The sequence below is a fragment of the Takifugu flavidus genome, chromosome 1 (assembly GCF_003711565.1).
Source record: "Takifugu flavidus isolate HTHZ2018 chromosome 1, ASM371156v2, whole genome shotgun sequence".
Lineage (NCBI taxonomy): Eukaryota > Metazoa > Chordata > Actinopteri > Tetraodontiformes > Tetraodontidae > Takifugu > Takifugu flavidus.
Window position 1 is genome coordinate 23,637,558 of NC_079520.1, and position 22,306 is coordinate 23,659,863.

A 22,306-nucleotide genomic window follows, 5' to 3' on the forward strand; every position below is an offset into this window, starting at 1 on the left:
GCATTAAGACTCTGACCTTTGGATTTTTTCTGAGCCTCAGTCACAGCAAAAGCCAAGAAGCAGGTGCAAAGGACAGTGCTGACCCCCGCATTGTTTCAGAACCACATAGAAAGTCCTCTTTTCTCCTCCACGCAAGGTGGTCCTGTGTGCAGGACCCTCCACATCTCGGGGCTTTTAATGGAGCAGAAGCCTTTTCTGATTGTTGCTGAAGAGACCTGGAGTGTCTCCTGCAAGCCACTTCATCAAACAGGAAGTTTGAGTTGGCATTGTGGGAGAAGAAAAAGAGAGAACAGTGTCTTCTTCTTGTCCCAACAATGGCCCCATAATTAAAATCACAGGGAGGGCAAGTTGACCTTTTAAGGCCTGAATGAATGATCATTATGTGCACGATGGGGGCCGGTTTTCTGCACAGTTGTGTGTAAGTTCTGAGAAATGTTATGCACCATTATGTGTCTAAATTGGTGCATCTATTCATTTAGACCTTTACTAAGTATGAATTCTATCAGCTGCTATTTAACCATCGTTACACTGTTAATGAAATCATATCATATTCACACAAAGGCCATATATTGTGTCGCTGTTAGCGCTCCTTGAATTCCATTAGAAAAGGTGTTCAAGGTACTTAAGTTTAGTGAAGGACAAGTTGTGGGGGCAAATGTTCAGCGAACGATGATCTAATTATTTCTAAAGAAGACCAAATCAAACTGAAAAGAGGAAGTTCAGAAATTAAAGCAGATATAAAAAAGCTTTACTTTCCTCCATTTGAACTTGACACTGCTGCTCATTTGGCAAGTTGTAAAGTAGTGGCTTTTTTCACTCTCTGTTTCTCAATGTTATAAATGATTGCAAAAGGCTTTAGTACAGAGAAACAATCGCATCCTTAACGCTCTGCATGCACGCCTATTAACGAGAGGCACAATGGAGACGTGACCTTGAGTCAAATGAGTTGCCTGGCAGCACAAATCAGAGCAGCCTCAGGTTCATTTGGCTATGTTTTCATTAACGGAACGGAAGGCGAGCCCATTAACGAGACATCGCTCCACCGTCTTTGTACAATGCGAGTCAAAAGAGCGGTAAACATCATCCAAGGTTAAGTTGTGAGCCGGTTATGGTTGATGCAAAGGCTCTTGTGTGAGAAAGCACACACGTCCTCCAGTATCTCAAACTCAAAGCTCATCAATCTAAACCAAAATCTATACTCTTTTCATCCAAGAAGCTCATCTATTGCAATGTACTGTGTACATTCACAATATGGAGCCTTTTCTACATAAACCAATCAACCATGTAGATGCTTTAGATTAAATTATCTTCCATAAGACTTATCATTCATCTGTCTGATACCTCACACCTTTAAAAACAGACCTGGAGCCATGAAAAAGGCGATCAGGTCACATCTTGATGGAACAGGATGCTCGCAAAATACCAGATGCAGCCTTCAGGGATACAATTAATAATCGCTCTTGCTGATCATCATCGTTAGCTGATCAGCTGAAAGAAGCAGGAGAGCACAATGTGGAATATTTTAAAGGATACTGGAGATACTGTGTTCCAAACTCGGTGGAACACAGAATTTGGAATAAATTCAGAGAAACTTTTAAGTAGTGTTTACAGGGCGACAGCTTCTGTTGTAACCACTAAGTTCAGCAGGCGTAAAGGATGAAGGTCTATATATCTTTTGAATGAAAAAAAAAACATCTTCCTATAACCAGCCTTGACACAAGACTGTCAAGACGTATATTTAAAAAGTTGTCCTGACTATTGTGAAGATAAACAGTGTGGCCCCAACTGTGCCAACGATGCAACAGTTGTTATTTTATGTGTGAAGCAGCAATAAAGTGAAAGGTTAAAAAGCAACTCAGGCACAAAAAAAGAAAACAAACACAAAAAAAGCCCAGTAAACCGAATAGCGTCTTTGTTGTGATGATTCCCCCTCTCCCCTCTTTTTCTGTCAATATGAAGCACAAAAAAGATAAGTCTTTTATTTTAATCATCGCTCCAGAGTGAGAGGATGAAGTTTAAGGGCACAGTTTGCCAGAATATTGATCACCTCTCAGGTGCTCCTTTTTCCTCGAAATTGATCCTAAAATCGTTGATAATCATAGAGACAGTTCAGTGTTAGGCAGATCGGATACATGAAACACACACACACACACACACCCCACTAGGCCCCAAAGCTTCCAGCCTAAACAGAATATTTTGGATACCGTAGCCCTCATGGTCTTCAACTAGGCTCCTAATTGAGAAATTAATGCAGAAAAATCAATTGGCCTGAAGTTTGGTGTCCACTAGACTCCTAGAGGCTTCAAGCAAGCAGCAATCAATGTTTTTCCGCATGGGCGGCTCCTTTACACTCTTTTGTTTATGAGTTTATTGCTGGAGGATTTTAACTTACCAATTTCGATGCAATAAATTTAAATTTGCTCACTTTTGCAATGCCTTCTCATGTATATTTCAGGACATGAAATGATGCCTTTGGTCCTCACTTAGGCATCACTTAACACAAACAAGATTTATGAAAACAGGAGATGTATTATGCAGAAATGGTGCCCTTACTACCAACACTTTTTAGACGGCCTTATTTACACTTCAAACTGAGGATCTTTTAACATTCTGTGATCATCCGCAGCATTGTTGTTGGATGAATCACCATGTTCTGCACCTCCCTCTCACCTAGAGGACATCCTCTTCGTTAGGGCCATTTTTAAGCCACGCACAGCATCATCGCCATCGGGTCAATGAAAAAGCAACCTTGAAGTCCCAGAACGGAGCGCATCGCCTTGTTACAGCCGAAAGCAGAATGCCCAATGCGCCAAAAAAAAAGGCCCAAAGCGGAAAGCGGTGGCAAAATCTTTAGGTAATTTAAAAATGTAACCTCAAACGCTGCTGCACACCCCTCCCATGCTTCTCACTTCTGAATGGCCAGAGTTCTGACAAGAAGAAAATGGACATTTGCTGTTGGTGGGTGCACTGGGAAAACGAGTGCCATGTTTCTTTTTTGTGCTCGTTAACCACCTTCCAAATTCATCATAAGCCCAGAGATCAGATCACAGTAATATTTGATCAATATTAATAAGGATAGGCAAACTCCTCCAGTAATTACCACAGTCTCTAGGCTTTGATTTCGTCCATTACTAACGCCTCTGCATCTTTAGATTAAAAAGGCGCCCCCCTTTTATTTCGTAACATTAAATCCCGACATGCATCTTCTAAAAGCACTAATAAGACAAAGATAAGATTTGCATCCCCATACAAGTGTCTTTTTCAATTGATTATGAAGCCGCCATTGATGTGAGAGAAATTGATGTTTTCCTCTGTTCTTAAGGGCGGCTAATAGAAGGGGCGGGCTTCGAGGAGGAGACTTTGCTACTTTGATCTTCAATCAGTAAAAAATCCCACATCTTTGTCAGACTATATTTGGTAAATAACAGTGACGACCTGCAGAGCCTGGAAACGGAGAGAGGGATGATGAAGGGGAAGAAGAGAAGCTGGCCGGGGAGAGAAAATGGCCCCAAAAAGGAGAATGCTAAATGTCTGGCAACATTACTGCCCTAACCAGTCTGTATCCACGACACAGTCAAAGGAGGCCATCAGAATATGGATGTTGGGCAAATCTAGCATTAACACAACTGCCCCCTTTAACTGACACACACGCCATAGGTTCCTAATTGATTTACTACAGGTAGATGTGAGAAAAATAATAAGGCTTTGTCTCCCCTCATGAGCCCAGTCTGCACAGGTACAGGTGACGCATGAGCCCCACTCATTTTCCATGATATCATTTCAGTGCCACCTTTGGAAACAGTTTCAGAACGACAGAGTGAAGTACACAGACCCCGGACACAGGCTGTACATGGGAGAAGGTTCCATTTAAAATGATTTAATTGTAGCTGATCTCTAGATGATCTCATGAATACTAACTGTTAGCACAGCCTAGCATAAAAGTGGAGGGTCTTCCACAAAGCTCATTTAGGAAGAGCTTCTGGTTGCCATAATTACTCTCCCCCCCAGGAGTTTACATTGTCAGCCAATTCTGCCAGGACAACAGCTCAGGATAACTTTTAACACTTTTTAAACCCCCTGGTATGCAACTCTTCCCTGCACCCTCGTTATTTTACAAAGTGGAACTTCATTGACTCAATAGCTCCCCTTGAGTCAAATGTGGTATTGCAATAAAGAAAGACAGCTCGATGGATGGATGGATGGATGGATGGATGGATGGATGGATGGATAAATGGATGGATGGAGGGAGGGAGGGATGGATGGATGGAGGGATGGAGGGAGGGAGGGATGGATGGATGGATGTTGGGCATGTAAGGTGGGAATAGTGGCATTATTAGTGCCAATTAATATCAATTTACAAACACAAAAAGTATTACACAAACCCAAATAAATAAACCATTAAAAGGAGAAATAAGAGAAGGATTGGAACAACAAAAGGATGGAATTGAATCACAACATAATCAGCATTAGAACAGGAAATGAGACAAGATGACAGACAGAGGGGGGCTGGGGGCAGGTTCAGAGCTGAGGGGAGGTCAGGGAGGGATTCATGGCCCAGGATCAACAACAGCACACTCAATAAACCTCCACAGGCACCAGGGAGCAAACCTAATATGCCTTCACCACAGTCATGCACTCATTTACAAATGTTTAAAACCTTGAAGGAAAACAAAAAGGCTATTTGAAGCCATTCCATATAAATCTCATAATGCCAAAATAGCAAACTGGGGACAACGCTGGCACAGAGGACAGATGCAACAAATACCTTCAGCATTGAGGGTTTTACTATTAGGAACCTTTCTTTAATTGCTAATGAAGAAGACCATGACACATTAAAAACACAAAACCTCAAATTAAAAGCAGTTTGCTGCATATGACATATAGGACTCAGGAACTTACATTTCTCTTTATTAGAGTCAAAGAGGCTACAAGTGGCAGTAAATGAAGTCACTCACTTCCGTTTTCACTGGATGGTGATGGTTTCCAGCAGCCAAACCACGTGGTCCTCATCTCTGCTGTCCTCTGTGTCTGCAATGGTGCTGATTTGTAGCTTTCCAAGGATTTATCGATGCCCACCGAGCTGTGATGATCGAGCGATGTCATTGGCTGACAGCTTCAGATCTTCCTCAACATCATTTGAAGAGTGGTCTTCCTCTTGGCAACTCCTCTTCCCTTTATTTCCTTTTTAGAGATGTTCTTAACACTATGCAGGCCTTTCTCAGATTTTACTCAAGTCTATACGGGTGTTTTAGCTATGGAAGCCAGTGTGGTCCAGATCTCTGAAATTGAGAAATTCTGAGGCGTCCCATCAAGGACTGTTATCACCTGTATTGGATCTATGCCTTAGAAGCTGTTGTCAGGCAGAACTTTAGGGTCATCTGAAATACTTTAGCCTGATTATTTGATTCTATATAATTTTAATGCCAATATAGAAAAATATAGGGAAGGTTATTAATAAAGACAAACTGGTACAGTTGCTGACACCGTCACGACTTCACATGTTCAAACAAATGTATTTGGACATCATTTCTGTGTTTTTCCTCTTCTGTATGTTCTTCATTTTTGTCCTGTCTCCCGCTCTCTTCCTCTTCCACCATCAGCTGGAGGGTCCCCTTACATGAGCCTGGTCCTGTTCAAGGTTTCTTCCTGTTAAAAGAGGGTTTTCCTTGCCACTGTTGTGTACTCGAGGGGTCAACGCTGGAGACAATCTGAATTGTAACAAATGGCACATGAATAAAAATGTAATGAACCGAATGTTCAATGAGTTCTAAACATGGCTGACATGAAATGATGCGATATTGGGGATTTATCAGGAAAATGCCCATCTGTGTCTCAGCAGATACACAGCACTTCTTCTCTAAATAACAGAAATTAAAAATAAAAATCTTATAATGGGCCTGGTCAAACACTGGATGAAAGATCTCTCTTTACAGGAATACACTCTGCATGGTAAAGGAAATTGCTCATTTATTTATCAAGTGTCAATATGAATAGTTGCATGAATAATCACCAAACAATAAAACCGCAGTGACCTCACCTCCATGATTTTAGTGCCGTATTGATTTTCAAATTTATAAGCGATTCATAAATATGGATCGAAAGCAAGACCAAAAGAACATCTATTAGCATTTAAGGCAGAGAGGAGAGCAGAGCATCCTGACTTCCCCAAAAAGGAGAGGTCATGAGGGTGCTAAGACGCTGCCGCAGCTGAGGCGGCCCAGTGTGGACTGGGAGCTTCATGTAGCCGGTACCGGCTCACTGAAGCCTCTGACCCGGCGATCACCAGCCCCTCGAAAGTAATTCGAGCCAAAAGGGAACATAAGAGATTTTCTTTCTTCCAGCCCTGTTAGACTTTGAATCCAAAAAAGAATCTTATTTTTTTTTTGGAATCAGGCATCTTCAGCAAAGAGATCCACAGAAGCAGCCCCTAAAATGTCCATAACAAAAAGAATTGAGGGCTAAAAGATTCTGGGTCCGGGGCTGGAAACAATGAGAGGAAGGTATTTATCGGTTACTTGCCGAGCATCTCCTCGCTTGCTTTTATTCAAATAGCACACACGCAAAGACGATACCGAGGAAAAACTTTCTCAGGGAATGAAAATTTCAGGAGGGTGGTTGCACTCCGATCCCTGCAGGTCTATTAGCTGCCCCCTACCCCACCCTGAAGGGATGGGAAAAACCTGTGTCAAAAAGTCTGTTTTCTAACACAGCCTCATCTGCATATTTGAATAATACATGCTGCTTATAAGCATATTAAATGGAATGTGGCGGTGCGTCATTTGAAGGCAGAGATTAGACCTTCCCAGTTAATTATAAGGATGTCAAATGTCAGCGGCTGAACCCCCGCGCTGGGGTCGCCCCCTTTAGTTTGGTGATTATATGCACAAACTATAGATAAAGTGTCATCATACAGGCTATTAAGGTGCTGAGGCTTTAAGAGAGGCTTCCCTCGCAGGTATTACTATGCAGAAACTGTCAGGGGAGAAGAACGAGACCACGCACTCTTAATAGCTTCTCAAACACCGACCACCCTCAAACCCCCCACATACTTTTAAACCCAGATTAATGGCATTCTCAACTGATGTTACCTTGCTAAATTGACAGGATTTGACCTTTGGGCTGCTTAAATGTTTTGAAAAGAAGCCTCCTATGCTAAGATGGTACCAGAGCTGTCTGTGTTTGCTTGTTTTGGTCATTACAGCACCATTAAAAGCCAATCAGCTCCTCCGGGCAGCCTTGTGGAACAGAGCGCGGGCCCGGGAGGGTACCCAGAGTTCACCTTGACAGGACCGCCAGTCAAACAGGGCAGCCCTTTCTGTGTTCCTGTCAATCCGACTCACCCTCTGAAGTTCATTTAAAGAGAGGAGCAGCGGCTCACTAGCTCCTAACAGGTAGAGAAGGGCCCATATTATCAGCCCTTAGAGAGCAGCGCACAAGTCTGATGTGCTCTTTCAACTGTACTAAACTGTCTGTACAGTAGCTCAGCTCGCTGACTGACTACACACACACACACACACACATGCACAGGAAAGAGAGGGAAATGGAAAGAGCAGAAAGGGAGGAAAGGCAAGAGGAACTGATTTGGATCAGAAAATGTGAAGAAATGATTTAAGAAAAGAAAAAAGCATGAGACTAAGCGTCTAAGAGCCTGTGTTGTGCGCGTGTGTGTGAGTGAGAGACGGACAGAGAGAGAGGGGAGAGAGAGAGAGACAAAGAAGACAAGGACAATGGTACAGAAAAAATATATATTTTCAATGTTGCAATCTTTTTTTCTGATAGGTGCTCACTAAGGGGCTATAAAGGGTTTGTTTTGGTTGGGGGTGGGGGGCTGACACAACATTCACTGCTTCCACCGTCAGGCAATACACACAGACACACACCTACACGAGACTCCCGCCCTTCCAGCATCCTCAATATTTCATGGGATGAGCCCATGCTGACTAACTCAAGGCCATGCGAGCAGGACTCCCCAACCAACCAAAGCGCTCGCGAGTCTGCTGAGGTTGCCGGTTGCCAATATCCACCGTCCTGCAAACAATAACACTTAGCTACAGATTGCAGGAATTGGATGGACGAGACAAAGAAGAGCCACAACGAACATCACATCATCCTTTACATGTTTACGTGCAGCACTTAAACCAAGAAACTAGTAAATAGAAAATAGTATCACAGCAGCGATTCAGTGGGATTAAAATCCTCTGAGCAATTAAAGGTGTGCTCAGCTTTGACGCACCTGCAAGTCTCAAATGTTCCCTGCTACTAGATTTGTGTGTGTGTGTGTGTGTGTGTGTGTGTGTGTGTGTGTGTGTGTGTGTGTGTGTGAGTATTTCATGAAGTTACCTCATATGAGGCTCTTTTTGTCTCCAGTTTTGTCTGCGGGTTAACCTCTCAGTAGACGGGTTATCGGTCCAGAAATGTATAAAATAATAATAGCAAAACTAACTGGCAACACGCTACTGTAAATAATTTAAAAGTGTAAAACTAAAGACCGCTGACTTTTGTTCCAGTGTTAGCAGATGGTCCCTTGGTCAAGGATTCGCCAGTTCAATTTAAAAAAACTATAAAAACGATATCTCCATATTTGATCGGTTTACCTACCTGTCCAAATACCTAGTTTTAAGCTCTGTAACGCACACCAGAACTAGGGGCAGGGTGGAGAGCGGACCCCACATGGGGCGGAGGTGTGAAATTACATCCAAGGTGACATGTTTTTTCTCATTTTAGCAGATAGTGAGCAAAACACAAGGCCAAACTTGTGGAACAAGCTCGGGTTGTGACGGCGGACGCGGCCCGGTTTCACGCTGGGCGGGATGGGTCAGCAGGTTCCAGATAGAGTCCATGTTGGGAGACCACTGATGGTGGGAGGAACCTGAGCATCTTTTGCCTCTGAGCCTTAAAATTGAACCATCAGACACCGCAATTGTTGCCGCTCTGCCTTGTTTTGTCTGGGTTTTCTTCGAGCTCGCTGTCATCGGAGAGTAAACTATATGTGTGCTTTCAGTCCTTTGTATTTTTCCCCCTCCGCCTCCCTTTTCTCTCTCTTGCCGGATGTGTGCGAGAGAGCCGGTGCACGCTGTTGTGTGTTTACGTGTGTGTTTGCGAACGAACGTGTGCAGGCTTGGTTTCCCTTTGAACATCTCTTTGATGTCGCTGTTTATTTATTTATTTCTCCCGCCTGTGAAGGCCCTTCTTCGGCGGTTAGGGCTACAGCGGATCGGGCGCGCGTTGCTCTGAGTGCCATCCATCAGTGAGGAGCCTTTCTGACGAATGAACCGGTGACCTTGGTTCCCTATAGCGCATCAACTTGAAACTGAAGGGTTTTTTATTTTTTTTGGTTTGATTTCCAAGGAGATGTAGAGCAACCGGGAGGGCTCCTGCTTCACCACCGCCCCGCCTGGTCGAGTATGAGTGTGCGTCTCATGTAAAACAACAACTCATTTATCTCAGCCAGAAATCAACCTCCATTTAAGGTGGCTAATTAAATGGGAATTTCTTCATGTCTCCACTACAAAAAGTGGCAACTTGGCACACTGTTGGTGAGAGGAATGGCGAGGGCCGGCTGACACATCATGGTCTCCTTTCGATTCAGAACGTGCAGGTCTCGCTCCATCACTCACTGCCTGGTTTACTTCATCTCGTTCTGCATCTGCGTCTTCTGGCCTGTTAAAGTTGTGGGTCAAAGTTCAGATGGCAAAAGCCAAGAAATTTGTCTCTGCCCATTCCACAACATTGCGATTTTCTCCCCTTGCATCCTGTAAAATTAATGCTTATTTCATTAAGTGTTTATGGAAATAGGGATTTTCAAACTTTTATTGAATACTGATGACATCATCCACTGAAAACAATAGACTAAATCCAGAAACATATCTTCAAATTTCCTGAGCAACAGAAAGAATTTGTAACTAAAAAGGTCAATTTATTGCAAAAAACAACCCAAATGATTGATATCACTATACACCAACTAATCAAAAGAACATTTGTCTGTGCTATGCCAGGGCTAACACAGTCTCCTCATGGCAGGAAGGTCCGAGTTTGATTCTTTGTGGGTATATTTTCTCCAGCTCCCTCTCCTCCAAGTCCCCAAAAAACATGGCCATTCTAAATTACCCATCGACACAAATACCTAAACCCAAATTACGGTAAGTGGCATGTACACATTATTGTGTGTCCCAGAACCGTAAACTCCTCGTCCTACCAAGCCTGACATTATCAGAGGTTAGTTTGATGCCTTTAAACTGTCCGCTTTCTAAATTCCAGCAGTCCCTGACAGACAGGAGGGAGCCCTGTGATGTTGTGCCTTTCCGCAGCACTGCTGCGTTCAGGTGCTGTTAGGCTAAAAACAAACCAAAAAAAAGATCATGCTGGTTTTGTAGACACAACAGGGTGAAGTCAAAGTTTTCTTTAATGCTTCAGTTACTGTAGCTTATTTTGAAGAAACACATAGAGGGATGCTGTAGCAACAGGCGGCAATGGCAGCTGACTTTAGCTTACTGAACAGCGGTAAAATATTAATCACATCATTCTGTGCCTGCAGGCATTAACGGGTGGCCAACAAAAGAGTCACAAGTCAAAACTTAGGCTAAGGCTTAATTCACCGACCATTACATCAAACGGCAGCAGGATCGTCGTTTACCGGGTTCCAGATGCAGCAGCGGCAGCAGAGTCCCTTCAAACCAGGCGTCTTTGTTGTTTGGACATTCTGCTGTGGAACAGAAGCTCGTTTGGCTCATCTAGTCTATAGTTTTAGATACTTGCTATTTAAAACAGTCCCGTCGATCCAGCCCAACAGGAGGAAAAATGTGCTAATTGTAGCAGCTACATGGAATTTTCCATTGGGCCTATTTTCCTGGTTGTGTTGAGAGCTCCATGTGCTCCCTGAGGCTCCATTAGCCATGAAAATCCTCTCGATGATGGCACCACCAACTCCTTTTGTTGTGTGCTCCTTAATTTCCTTAGTGTAGAACTGTGTAGGAAATGAGTAAAAACCTGTAAAAGCTGAAAGTGCTCGGACAATTAAGTAGGAGCCAGAATCCACTCCGCCTCCCAGTACAGTGAAAGTGAACCCAAGTGAAGTTTCTGAAAGCCGGTTTTAAACTTCCAGACTCCGCTCCGCACAAACAGGAACCCAAGGCCGCAGCACATGGCGCTCATGGTTGAGTGGAGATCAGTCCTCCAAACAGTGACCCAAGTGATAAAACCTTCCTAATGATGCTGCGCCTGCATTTTCCTGCTTTTACCTTCCTTTTTGTCTGATTGTCTGATGCAGAATAGAAACGAGGACCATTTTCTCTTTAGAAAAGAGCTCTGAATGAGCATTGATACGGACTAGATTTGAGCATCCATTAGATCGTTCCTTTTGAGTTGTCTCGTCCTTCAGCCAAACACATCAACTCAAAGTGCATTACATTTACATTATGTATTAATAGTGGGAAAATGTACAGCATCTTATTAAACATGAGGAAGAGTTTTTATTTTAAATTTCTATGACTTGTATGTTTCAAAAGAGTAAGAGGGTTTTCATTGACCGTTGCACTACCCTCTTGTCCCAGACCCTTGCTGTGTGAAGTGCTTCATGCAGATCCAAGGTTGGAGATTTGTGTCTTTGTTAATTGTAGATGCTTTATAATTGTTAGATTTTCTTTTTTTTCCAAATAGACAAGGTGCTATTTGTCCTTGTTGTAGCTCACTCTTATTTCACAATATCATTATACAAATAAGCAAAATAGGTAATGCTTAATTAAACCATATGATCTCAAAGTCTGCTCAAATATTTGATCTCAATGAACCTTTGAGTTCTTCTTGAAAGCCAGGTGGCGCAAGCGTGACCTCCAGCGCTGACACTCTGAAAGGAATCGCATCTGTCGGCAGATATCTGGGCTGGTTTATATCACCATGAATGCTTGGCCAGTATGTGTTTGACAAAAATATGCTGTCGAATAAAACCTACTGTAGGCCAACCTCGGAAACCCAGCTTTAACCAACTAGCCTCCACTCTAGGCCCACGGGGTGATTTTCAGGTTGATGCCTTGCTCATTGGGTTTCGTGGGGAATTTGGTAGCACTGATGAAGCTCATCTCTGTAAGAAGTTCTGGTAATGGGCCTGCAGGGCGGTGGGCAGAATTCATCTAGTGGAGGTCTCCGGACTCTCTCTAGAGGGTAGTGTGCAACTTCGGCATTTTAATCCCAGGGTGTAATCAAGCGTCTCGTGGTTTGGAGAACAGCCGAGGGATCGAGACACGATCAATCACCCCTCGCTGGACTGTCCAGATGGTTTTTGTGTGGCTGAGCCCAAGCAGGCCACCGGTAGGCAGGGGGGGACGGAGAAGGAAGGCGTGAAAAGTGCTCTGAAGACCATGTGACAAGCTAGTGCACGGGGATAGTTGACGAGTTTGTGATCACACCCGTGTAGCATAAAATCCACTTAAAGCAATATTTATTTAAGCACTGGTGACCTGAGAAAAACGATATTTAATACAGTTGTCTGCCATTTAAAGGGCTGTCAGGGCTCGCACCAGCGGTCTGAGCGAGGAGTATTTGTTCTCTGCGAAGAAAACAACACAAAAATCAGATAATTTGAAGCAGTGTTGTCCCAGGAACGATCCTCTGTTGGGTCAACCTCTGTGGTTCATTTTAACAAGCATGCCAACGGAATAATTAATATATTTTGACCCCCCCTCCCACTCCGGTCAGATGGAGGCCCACAGGCCAAAAGAGTTGTTGGCCTGTTTAGCATAAAACGGGTGCATTAAGACCTGGAGACTCAATTATTTCACAAATAGTTTTGTTGACACTGTAGGTTACAATATGTTGCTGACTTTGAGCACCTTTAGCCAGAAGTTATAATACGATCGGCGCTAATGAGAGCTATCAGCATGCAATTGATTACTTGAGACGATGCCTTTTATCCCAATCGGTGAAAAATAGTCTTTGAATCAAAACAAAGGAATTTGGCGTTTTCTGTTATCTCCGTTGGACGCCAGGTTACGATTTTTCTTCTGTCAGCCCCCGTAAAGCCAGATGATTCGTTTTACCCACAATCCCCCAGCTGACTCCTGCTGCTTCTTCCTCACCTGATTAGAATTTCTGCCGTGGCCTCTGGGATTGGATGATTTGAACATATTTTATTTAAGTGCTTTTGTGAGCCCTAATATTCAACAGCTGTGATCTATGGCTGAATTACAATTCTCAGGGTCAAGGAGGGACTTGGCTGTCGAGGAGTGGGTGCAACACCACTGTGCCGGTGTGTGTGTTGGGGGGAAGGGGGGGAGCGGGGGTGTGATAGAGGGGGGGAAACAGGAAAAAGGAAGAATCTCAGTTTGGCTTTAAAAATGAATGAGAAAATGGGTAATCCCAGAGTCACAGCATGAAAAACGGGAAATCAATATGGCCTCTCAGTTCACCGGGGCCCTCACAAGTCCTTGAGATGAACAGAAACTTGTGCATTTTGTTGCCAAAACCATATGTCTCAATAGAATGCTGTGTGTTTTCTGTGCACGTGTACACGGTGGGACTTCTGTGCTGGATCCAAGGTTATTTAAGGGGTATTTCTATAGTATTTAAAGGGCAGTTTTGGTGAAAACATGTAAATAAATTCAAACTGGACCATACTGGACATTGTTTAAATGATAAATAAGCAAATATTGGGAAAAATGTATTAGAAAAGAAAATTATGCATCTTTTATAAAAAAAAATAAAATAAACAAACATGTAGCTTCTGTAAACTTTGACCTGAACCAGCTCCTTTAGTTGCTGACATGAACCACAACTTCACCTTTCTTTTTGTGTCCCTTGAGGGAAAAAAATAGTGAATAATCTTGAATATTTGACTAAAACAAAATATGAATCTGAGATTTGCTTTTTTGCACCACCATGACAAGAGGTAGCTACAGTGCCATCCATCCATCCATGGGTCCAACCATGCATCCATCCATCCACCCCCCCACTCCAGCGCACTTCTCTATCCTGCCATGCTAAGCGAGCCACCCTCCCCCTCCCCAGTTGATTAGCGAGCTCTTCAGTAGCCTGTCATGGCGGATGTGCTCCATCAAAGCTGATCGACTCCTCGTTTTTCCAGGAAGATGTCGCGGGTTATCAGTGCACGCTCAGATCTCCAGCAGCGGGGGGAGCGTGACTGGCAGGCCGTCTTTTGAAGACAGTGATTCCTCCACTGATGCCTCCCAGTTGGAAATTTAGAATCGTGTCTGCTAAGACACCATATGCAAAGTAAATTACTGTACAGGGGTGAGCCTGACTAAACCCTCCACTCTGTGAAGGTCCAGGCCACTCAGTACCTCCCGGGCAATCTGGCCTCCTTTAAGCTCATCTCCACATTTCTTCTCACCTGTCTCTTACCATATTTGTTAAAATTTAAGAACTCCCCCTCCCCACAAAACTATCAGAAATACTGATGAGGGTGATCAAAATGATTCAAAATCCAACATTCCGAACACACTGTGCTCCCTTTACATTCTCTTCCAGTGAGGAAATCGAGGCGGATCAAAAACCACACATGAACAAGTCTACGTGGTGTTGAGCCCAAATCAGCAAGGATTCGATGAATTCTTTGAAACAGACTTTCTGAAGGTAACAGCTCTGGCTACTGGCAGATGAGAGGATTAACCTGACGATGATGCAAGTGATGTGCTGCAGCGTTGCCATTTCCCAACCTAGTAACAATGACAATGACAAAAGAGGCAAAGCTCCACCTGTAGAGAAGTGGCAGAGAATATAAAGGACTAAAATATGTTTAGAATCACGACAGTAAAACCTACAAAGGCAAGAAAGGAGAAAACCTGTGCCACTATACGTGCTGAATCTTTGCCTGACTCTTCGTTAGCATGCAAATGACAGCTACAACTGTACGCCTTTGTAGAGGTAAAGCGTTAATTTCGGTTCAAAGAATATGGCGGTATTCTATGGGGAGATAGAGGGAGGGGAGCGAGTGATGGGGAGGAGGGGGTTGCAATGGTTTAGCCTAAACCTGACCTAGCTCTTTGTATTCTGATATTTCCATGCCTTCTGCGCATTGCTGCATCTGCCCTGAAAGTCCATGGGCACACGGATAGTGCTGACGCGAGTTCAAAAATGGCAGCTCCCGGCTTTTAAACACCCCTCCCCCCTCATTTGTAGCAGAGGTGTCTGTCAGGCTCCTCCACGGGTGCGATCAGTGGTGACTGGAGGCGAATGCAAGTCGCCAGGACGGGATTTAGAAATGCTTTAATGACACATTAAAAAAGAAAACACTGACAGGGGAAAGAAATAATAATCCCATCTTCAGCCCAGAGAGCGGCCGATGAAATGGCGAGGGACGAGTCGAACAGACAACGCGCGCTGGACACAAACAGGCGTCTGTGCATCAAGACGCCACGGCCTTTTCACAGGACCCCCCATCTGAAACCGGAGGGGGACGAGGTCGGCACGCACACGCACACAAACGAACACACACGTATGACTGCAGCCCCTGTGACTTCCTCACATAATAGGGGGCATTGTCATTTCTTTGCGGGCACAAACACCATTAAAAATGGTCGCCGGCACAGATGGGGGGTGAGAGAAAGCACAGATAAAGGGCTAAGGAGAGAATGAAAGCCATTCTGCTTGGACTGGTGCAGTGTACAAACAGAGAACATGGCTCCGCTTCTAACAGGCCTACACCAGAACACATGTGTATCGGGTTTGGTGGGGGGGGGGGGGGTTCCAGTCTACACACTGTGGAAGAGTCATTGTACTTCTCAGACAATGCCATTGTGGGTTTGTCTTGGGAGTCTGTATGTATATGGGTGGTGGTGTGGACACTCCTGGAGATGAAGCGTCCCACCCTCCCGCCGCTCGCCCACCACAGGGGCTGTTTATTCCGTTTGAAAGGCCTGTCTTTCACTGGGGGGACAGAAGGCTAAAACCATGCTTGTCACAGTCCTTAAACGGCTGAAATACGTCAGGCTTTTTTGTGAGGTGCTGCGAATCGCAGAGGTTCCTTGTTGAGGGACCTGTGTTTTTTAATGTGAAAACACTGCAAAGAAAATGAGAAAATGCTGCAGGATCACATGTTGTCAATAGAGGGGGAAAAATGGGAGGAAAAGGGAATAAAACGCGGACGTCCAAAGACTCCACCCTGTGTCTGGGAAACGGGAGATTCAAAATCGCTTTCAGACTTCAAATAATTGCTCTCCCCTCTCGCCTCACCCGTCTTACTCCTGGTGTCTGTATGGAACCCACAGCACCAGTCACTTAAGGAGGGTTAACACCCGTCTAAATTAAATATTAAAAGGTGTCTGTACCTGCTGCTATTGTTGCCCCTTGGAATAAGATATAACCTATTTTTGACAAGTTTCCATCCTCAGCCTTCTGTGGCGAGATACTTGTCGGAAACCAAATCAGTGAATTGGGGGGGTGGGGGTTGATGAATAATCTAGGGTCCTATACCACCGACACTTGCCGCTCAGGCGGGGGGCCAACGAGGGGCGGGGGTGAGAGGGAGGAAGACAAGCAGGTGGACAGATGAGCAGGAGATGAAAGTGACGGATGAGTTAAGAGGAAAAGAGGAGGAAAAAAGAGGGGGAAAAGGAGAGGAGTGGTATATGATCGCCAACGTCTGCCTTGGTATCACACGACAGTGCTCCTGTTCAAATAATAAAACAGGACGGGGGGGGGGGGCTCTAAACAAATCGTTATCTTCCCACCTCTGCTCGTCTTGCCTTCCTTCTGTCCCTCCCTCTCCTCTCCTGGCTTTTAAAAACTTGTTTTAATGCCATGTCTTAATGAACATAATAGCCTGGCGCTAATAATGAAAAGAAAATATAAACATCTGAAAACGCAGAGGGGCCCCCGAGTTGTCGCCGGCGCTCAATTATTTCCTTGTCAAGTGGGTCTGTTTTTAATGAGGCCCTGTGGGACTGACGTCTGTCAGTCAGCCCTGACTTTTTGACACCATTACAACTTCAAATGGAAGCCGCCGCCACGCTGCCTTCCACCGCTCGCTCGCTCGCTAGCTACTGCTCCGCTCGTCTGACAGGCTGGGAGGGAGGGGAGGGGGGGAAAGGTGGCAGCAGAGGTAGAGAGAAGCAGGGGAGAGAAGGAGGGATAGAAAGGGAAGAGCGCACACGTCGGCATGTGGGCGCACACACACTAAGCAGTGGGTGAAAACAATCACCGAGGGTCATTACCAGATGAGGTTTGTCAAACTGCCAGGGATTTCAACACCCCTCCACCCCCCCCCCACGACCGTCCCCGTTCCATTTCATTCTCCTCTCTTTCTTGCATTATTCCTTCACTCTAATGATAAGTCTTGGTGGGTCGTCCCCGCATGGGACGGTCAGAGGCGCGCTATTTTGTTGGCCATTAATTTCAGGCTTTGAAGCAGGCGGTGGCGCTGCGGCTGGTGAGGGCCTGCGTAATGGTTTATAGGTAGGGGGGGGGGGGGGGTGCCAGGGAGGTGGAGGGGACACACCAGCTCAACACCCCTGCAACTAGGAAAACGAAGAGCGCGGCCCTGAAACAGAATAGCAAATGTGCTCGTCGGGAATCGTCGGCCGCCACCGCAGGAGATGCGCGCAGGCGCGCTCCAGCACAGTTGAAACAGCAGCTTCGTTATAAGTTCCAAACGTCTCCCCAATGTGCTCCCGAAATTTCCGACGCATAATTAAGCAGCATTTAACTCACAGGAACACTCAAACGAGGGCAGATGGGGGACATCCTCGGGCTGGATAAATAAACACAAATATGAGGAGAATAGCATCACAAGACTCTTGCTCGACAACATAGAAGAAAAAGAAAATAAGAGCGCCGGATCCAAGTCCTGTAGATTCATTTATATGAACAGAAGAAGAAAAAAAAACACTTTAAGTCACACAACCAAACATGAAATAACCTCAGTTGGTCCTGATGTGGGCATTTTAGTCTAACAACAAAAAAAACATCGTTAAGTCTGGATTGTTACAGTTTATAAAATAAACATTTCTAGCACAAAGATTTAAACTGAATATTTATATGCAGTCATAAATAAATAGCAAATGAATCACTTGCAATGACAGTGACACACACTATACATGGATTTAAATGTTAGTACTCTCAGTATCAATTTACACAATAATTAAAACGTCTGTGACAGGGAGGGAGGTGTGGGTGTCTGAGCCGGATGTACCTCTGGATCCCGTAATGTTGGGATCTCTGAACCGCTGAAGTGGCGTTAACTGACAAAACTTCGATTTTAGATTTCCAACCGGTGTTGTCACAACGTTGCAGACCAAAAATAATCAATTACGACAACCGTAAACGAGCGAGAACACCAACGCTTCTGGCAAAACGGTCTAATGCCAAAGCGGAGCGGCCCTGACCTCAACACTTTGTTGCGCGTCCTCTCTTTTCAAGGTAGTGCCGCTCATCTATTTTTGGCTCTTCTGAGCTTTATAAAGGAGGAGCAATCTTATTTAAAGGCACTGCTTTCTGTGCTGCTTGGGGTGGGGTGGGGGGGCGCTTGATGGTCAGTTCAGTCATAGTTACATAAAGACAAACGTCGTTTGGTGTGTGCCTGTTCTTGGTGTTGTTGACTAAAAATACCATGTAAGCCTAAAATGCACAGTTGTAATTCATGTCCAAGTGTAACCACTGTATATGTGTGCAACTTCTACTCCCTCCTGCACGCACAAAGAAAATGATGAGCACCACAGCCCCCCTTATATTGACACCAAAGCGTCATGACTGCCCTCTGGTGGTTGAATCCAGTAAAACAATAATCCCACCCTCCTGTCTTGCTTGCCAGTCCCCCCCTCCTAAACCAAAATACAACAATCGCATAAAAGTTAATGATTGCGGCTTAATTATATTTGAGATTGGGGTTTTATTGCAGCTCCATTTATTGATAACTAATGCGGCAGCCACCATAACAAGATTAATGTCTGTATCCGGGGGGGGAAGTGGTGTCCGTCTTCATCTTTATGCCATTGTGCATGCAAACACATGAATAAACAACCTGCTTCCTCTTTAATAGAAGAAAAATGCAAAAAAAAAAAACCAAAAAAACAACAACAACCACAGAGGCTTTGTTCACCTGAAGACATCAACAAGGACAATGTCTTAAACAAACACTGGCCCTCTGCCCCATTCTTGTCCTTGGAGCTGTAAAACAAAGTCTGACAAAAGAGTAGACATGAGAAAGGAAAAACAAGAAGAGAGGGAAGGTAAGAGCGAAACAAACAGCAACCAGAGAAGGAGAAAGAGATGGAAAAAGCTCCCTGTCAGACCTTGGAAACAGTGATTCATGAGGACCATTTGTCCTAATTACAGCTGAACAACGCTTTGTCGCTATTAATCACAAATGTGTGTGTTTGTATTTGTCGGGGTGGGGGTGCGAGTGTATGTGGGTGTGTGGAGGGGGGATGGAGATCAGTGGCCTCGCAGATTGAAAAGGATGGCCAGGATTATGGTGACAAGGATGATGGCTCCGAGGATGAAGATCAGGACACGATTCTGGATGATCCTGCAGTGAAAAGAGAGAGAGGGAGAGAGAGGGAGAGAGAGAGAGAGAGAGAGGATCAGGTTTGGCTGTTGAATAAAAGTAAAAAAAACAACACATAAAACAGCCACAAGTCACATGTGCACGTGACCAATAATGAGGTTTATTAGGCTTTTCTGATAAGGTGTTTTCTGGTCTGTAGACCAGCCACAGGAGGGTAAGATGGACACAAAATGGACACGCGCAAAAAACAGGAAAATGAAACAACACGAGAATTAGTATTAACAAGTAATTGGCACATTTAGAGTGGAAAAAAGGGCCTCTGTCATTTCCCGAGGGTAGTAAAATCGGCTGGAATTTGCCATTAAACCCTTTTTTTCAGATTTAAATGTTCCCAGTATGACCTAAGAAAATTTACAAGGACACTTTAAAAAAAAAAAACAAAACAAAGGAAAATTGCAAAAAAAAAAAAAAGACAAAATGGACAGGAAGTGGCAGCTCGCATCTCTACGCCCGCTCCCAAAATTCTCACACAGACTTGCCCCGCGAACCCTCTGCTGCTCCTGACAAATGAGAGAATTATCACATTTGCTGACTTGTGGAGGGGTGAGGGAGAGGCCCGGGAGGTGGGGAGGGAGGGCAGTGTCCACTTTTCTAAGCAGGAGATGAATAGCTCATGCTGTGGCCATTTATCACTGGAAAGAAAGAAGGGGGGGGGGGGTTGACTGGATGTTCAGTCACCCTGCTACCCTCTGAAGCCCAAGTCGGAGCCTGAAACGCCAACGGAGCTCCCAGCATCCTTCAGTCCACCGACGCAGACCCGCGGTAGCCTCGAGTAGCCCATCGTGCCTTTGTATTATGCTTTATACATTTTCTGCAGTCGACCTTTGATTTAGAACAACGCCCCTGACGGTTTAGCCTTGAATCGATGCGTATCTCTCCTAATTCTGTGGGCAGTTAAACACGACACTTGTGACGATTTAACATCAAGGTGTGCTAAGCTCTCACGCTGGAGAGCTCAAGTAAGAAGTCATAGCACACTGCTGAAATCATGGCAGGCTGATAGAGTGTGTGGATGAGATGACGCTAGCTAGGGGGAGGAGATCCCACTGAAACCCTAATCAGAGCAGGATTAGCAAGGCCACGTCTAACCCTATTAATATACATTCATTATTCACAATGATTATTTATCTCAGTTAAATACCCTGAGGAGGTGCTCGTGCACATGTACACAAGACTCCAGATCCCTTTCTCTTGATACTGTTAGAAAGCTGTAAAGAGGAGAGGACGACTTGTGGCCTGAAGGGAGGGGGGGTGAACAGGAAGTTAGTTTCGCCTCCTGATAGAGGAGGTTGCTAGAGGAGGGGAGTGAATCGCATTCATTAAACGCAGTTTGATTTGGTAGCAAACAACGTGGAATAACTTCAAACGCCGCAGCGTTCAAAGCGCTGAGGAGTGTGACAGTGCTGCAATTTAACAACTTCTTCTCAGGGGACAGATACTTAGAAAAAACAAAAAAACACCTACTTTGACCCAAACTGATATCCTGCATGCCAATCTAACAAACGTGTCTTGAAGTCTGCTGTAAGGTAGCTGATCTTATTTGTGGCAACTGAAACACTTAAGCAGAAGCTTGATGCAAATTTAGCACTGCCCACTCAAAAATGCCGAGCTGCCAAAACAGAAATAATACTGAGGTTAAACTCAATCAAAAAGCTAAAAACTCAGACGGAGCGCGCCTTCCACTTCTGTGGCTTTGTGCTTAAATCCACTGTGAGCAACAGAATGTCAAGGATGAAGCAGAAATCACAGCCTTGCGCATCTCTTTTGTAACGCTTACAATTACTCAAGTGAAACTACAAGATCTTTTGGAGGTTATGAACCACAGGACCTGCAGGCAGGCAGGCACACACACACACACACACACGCATGCACACACGCACAGATCTAGTCAGACAGACTGGGAGGAGTTACACATAGGAAAGGTTGGTGCATTCCTAATTCAGTTGAGCAATGTTAAAAAAATATATATATCCATGTCCAAAGTAGAGGTGCGGTCGTATTCTGACAGCTACAGGAGTGAGGACATTAACACCGTCTCTTCTCTGTCAACCACGGCTGAGGTGAGAAGACTGGATGGTCATTACTTATGTAACATTAGACCTCATTGTTCGCCTGTTACAATCCGCAGGTGATCCAGGCCCGTCAATGGACGGAAAAGGGTTTTATTATTTTAGCGCCGACCGCCATTTCATTTTAATTGACTGTGAACGTGTTTACTTGTAAGAACTGGTGTCCATTAAAGAGAGAAGCAGATTGATTTCATAATCCCCTCATCAGCGCATGCTGGGAAAACAGCCCTAGCAGAAATAATCTAACTAATCTAATATGAAAGTTCTGAGAGAGAGAAGAATCTGCCAGTAGAATAAATAAACTCAGATAGTAATAATTAATCAATCTATAAACTACCATAATGGGCCTTGAAAAGGAAATATCGTAATAATTAAGATTGTTAATGACTTTAAAAAACAAAAATGGATTATTGGTAAATACATTGACTTTACATTAAGAATGTATGGCTTAAATTTAGGGGAAAAACATTTTTAAGACGCTTGGCTTGCTTTAAGAATTTATGTTGCACTCCGGAATTAATACTTATCTAATTAAAGTGGTCACTCAAAGCCATTTTTATGTGTCACAAAAAAAATTGTGGATTAAAGTAAGAGTAAAGATGAAAAGCTTAATAAAAGCAGCATCTAAAATAAAAGCTCCCATACATGGAGAATATAAATCAGCTGAAGTCTCAAACATTCCAAAAATTGGGAACTAAGAGGAGTGAAAAACATGGTTTTTGTC

General features: G+C 44.3%; 1 protein-coding gene across 5 annotated transcripts in view; it reads right to left on the minus strand.

The window, feature by feature from the left end:
* Positions 1–17,786: 17,786 nt before the first annotated feature.
* vti1a (vesicle transport through interaction with t-SNAREs 1A) overlaps positions 17,787–22,306 on the minus strand; it is an 87,300-nt gene continuing 82,780 nt past the window's right edge. For all 5 annotated transcript variants that reach the window (XM_057025506.1, XM_057025520.1, XM_057025511.1 and 2 more), the window contains one exon: positions 17,787–19,474. Coding sequence is in view for 3 of the 5 variants with exons in the window: in XM_057025511.1 (XP_056881491.1) it covers positions 19,381–19,474 (94 nt within the window). In the remaining 2 variants the exon portion in view is untranslated. The remainder of the gene's footprint in view (positions 19,475–22,306) is intronic.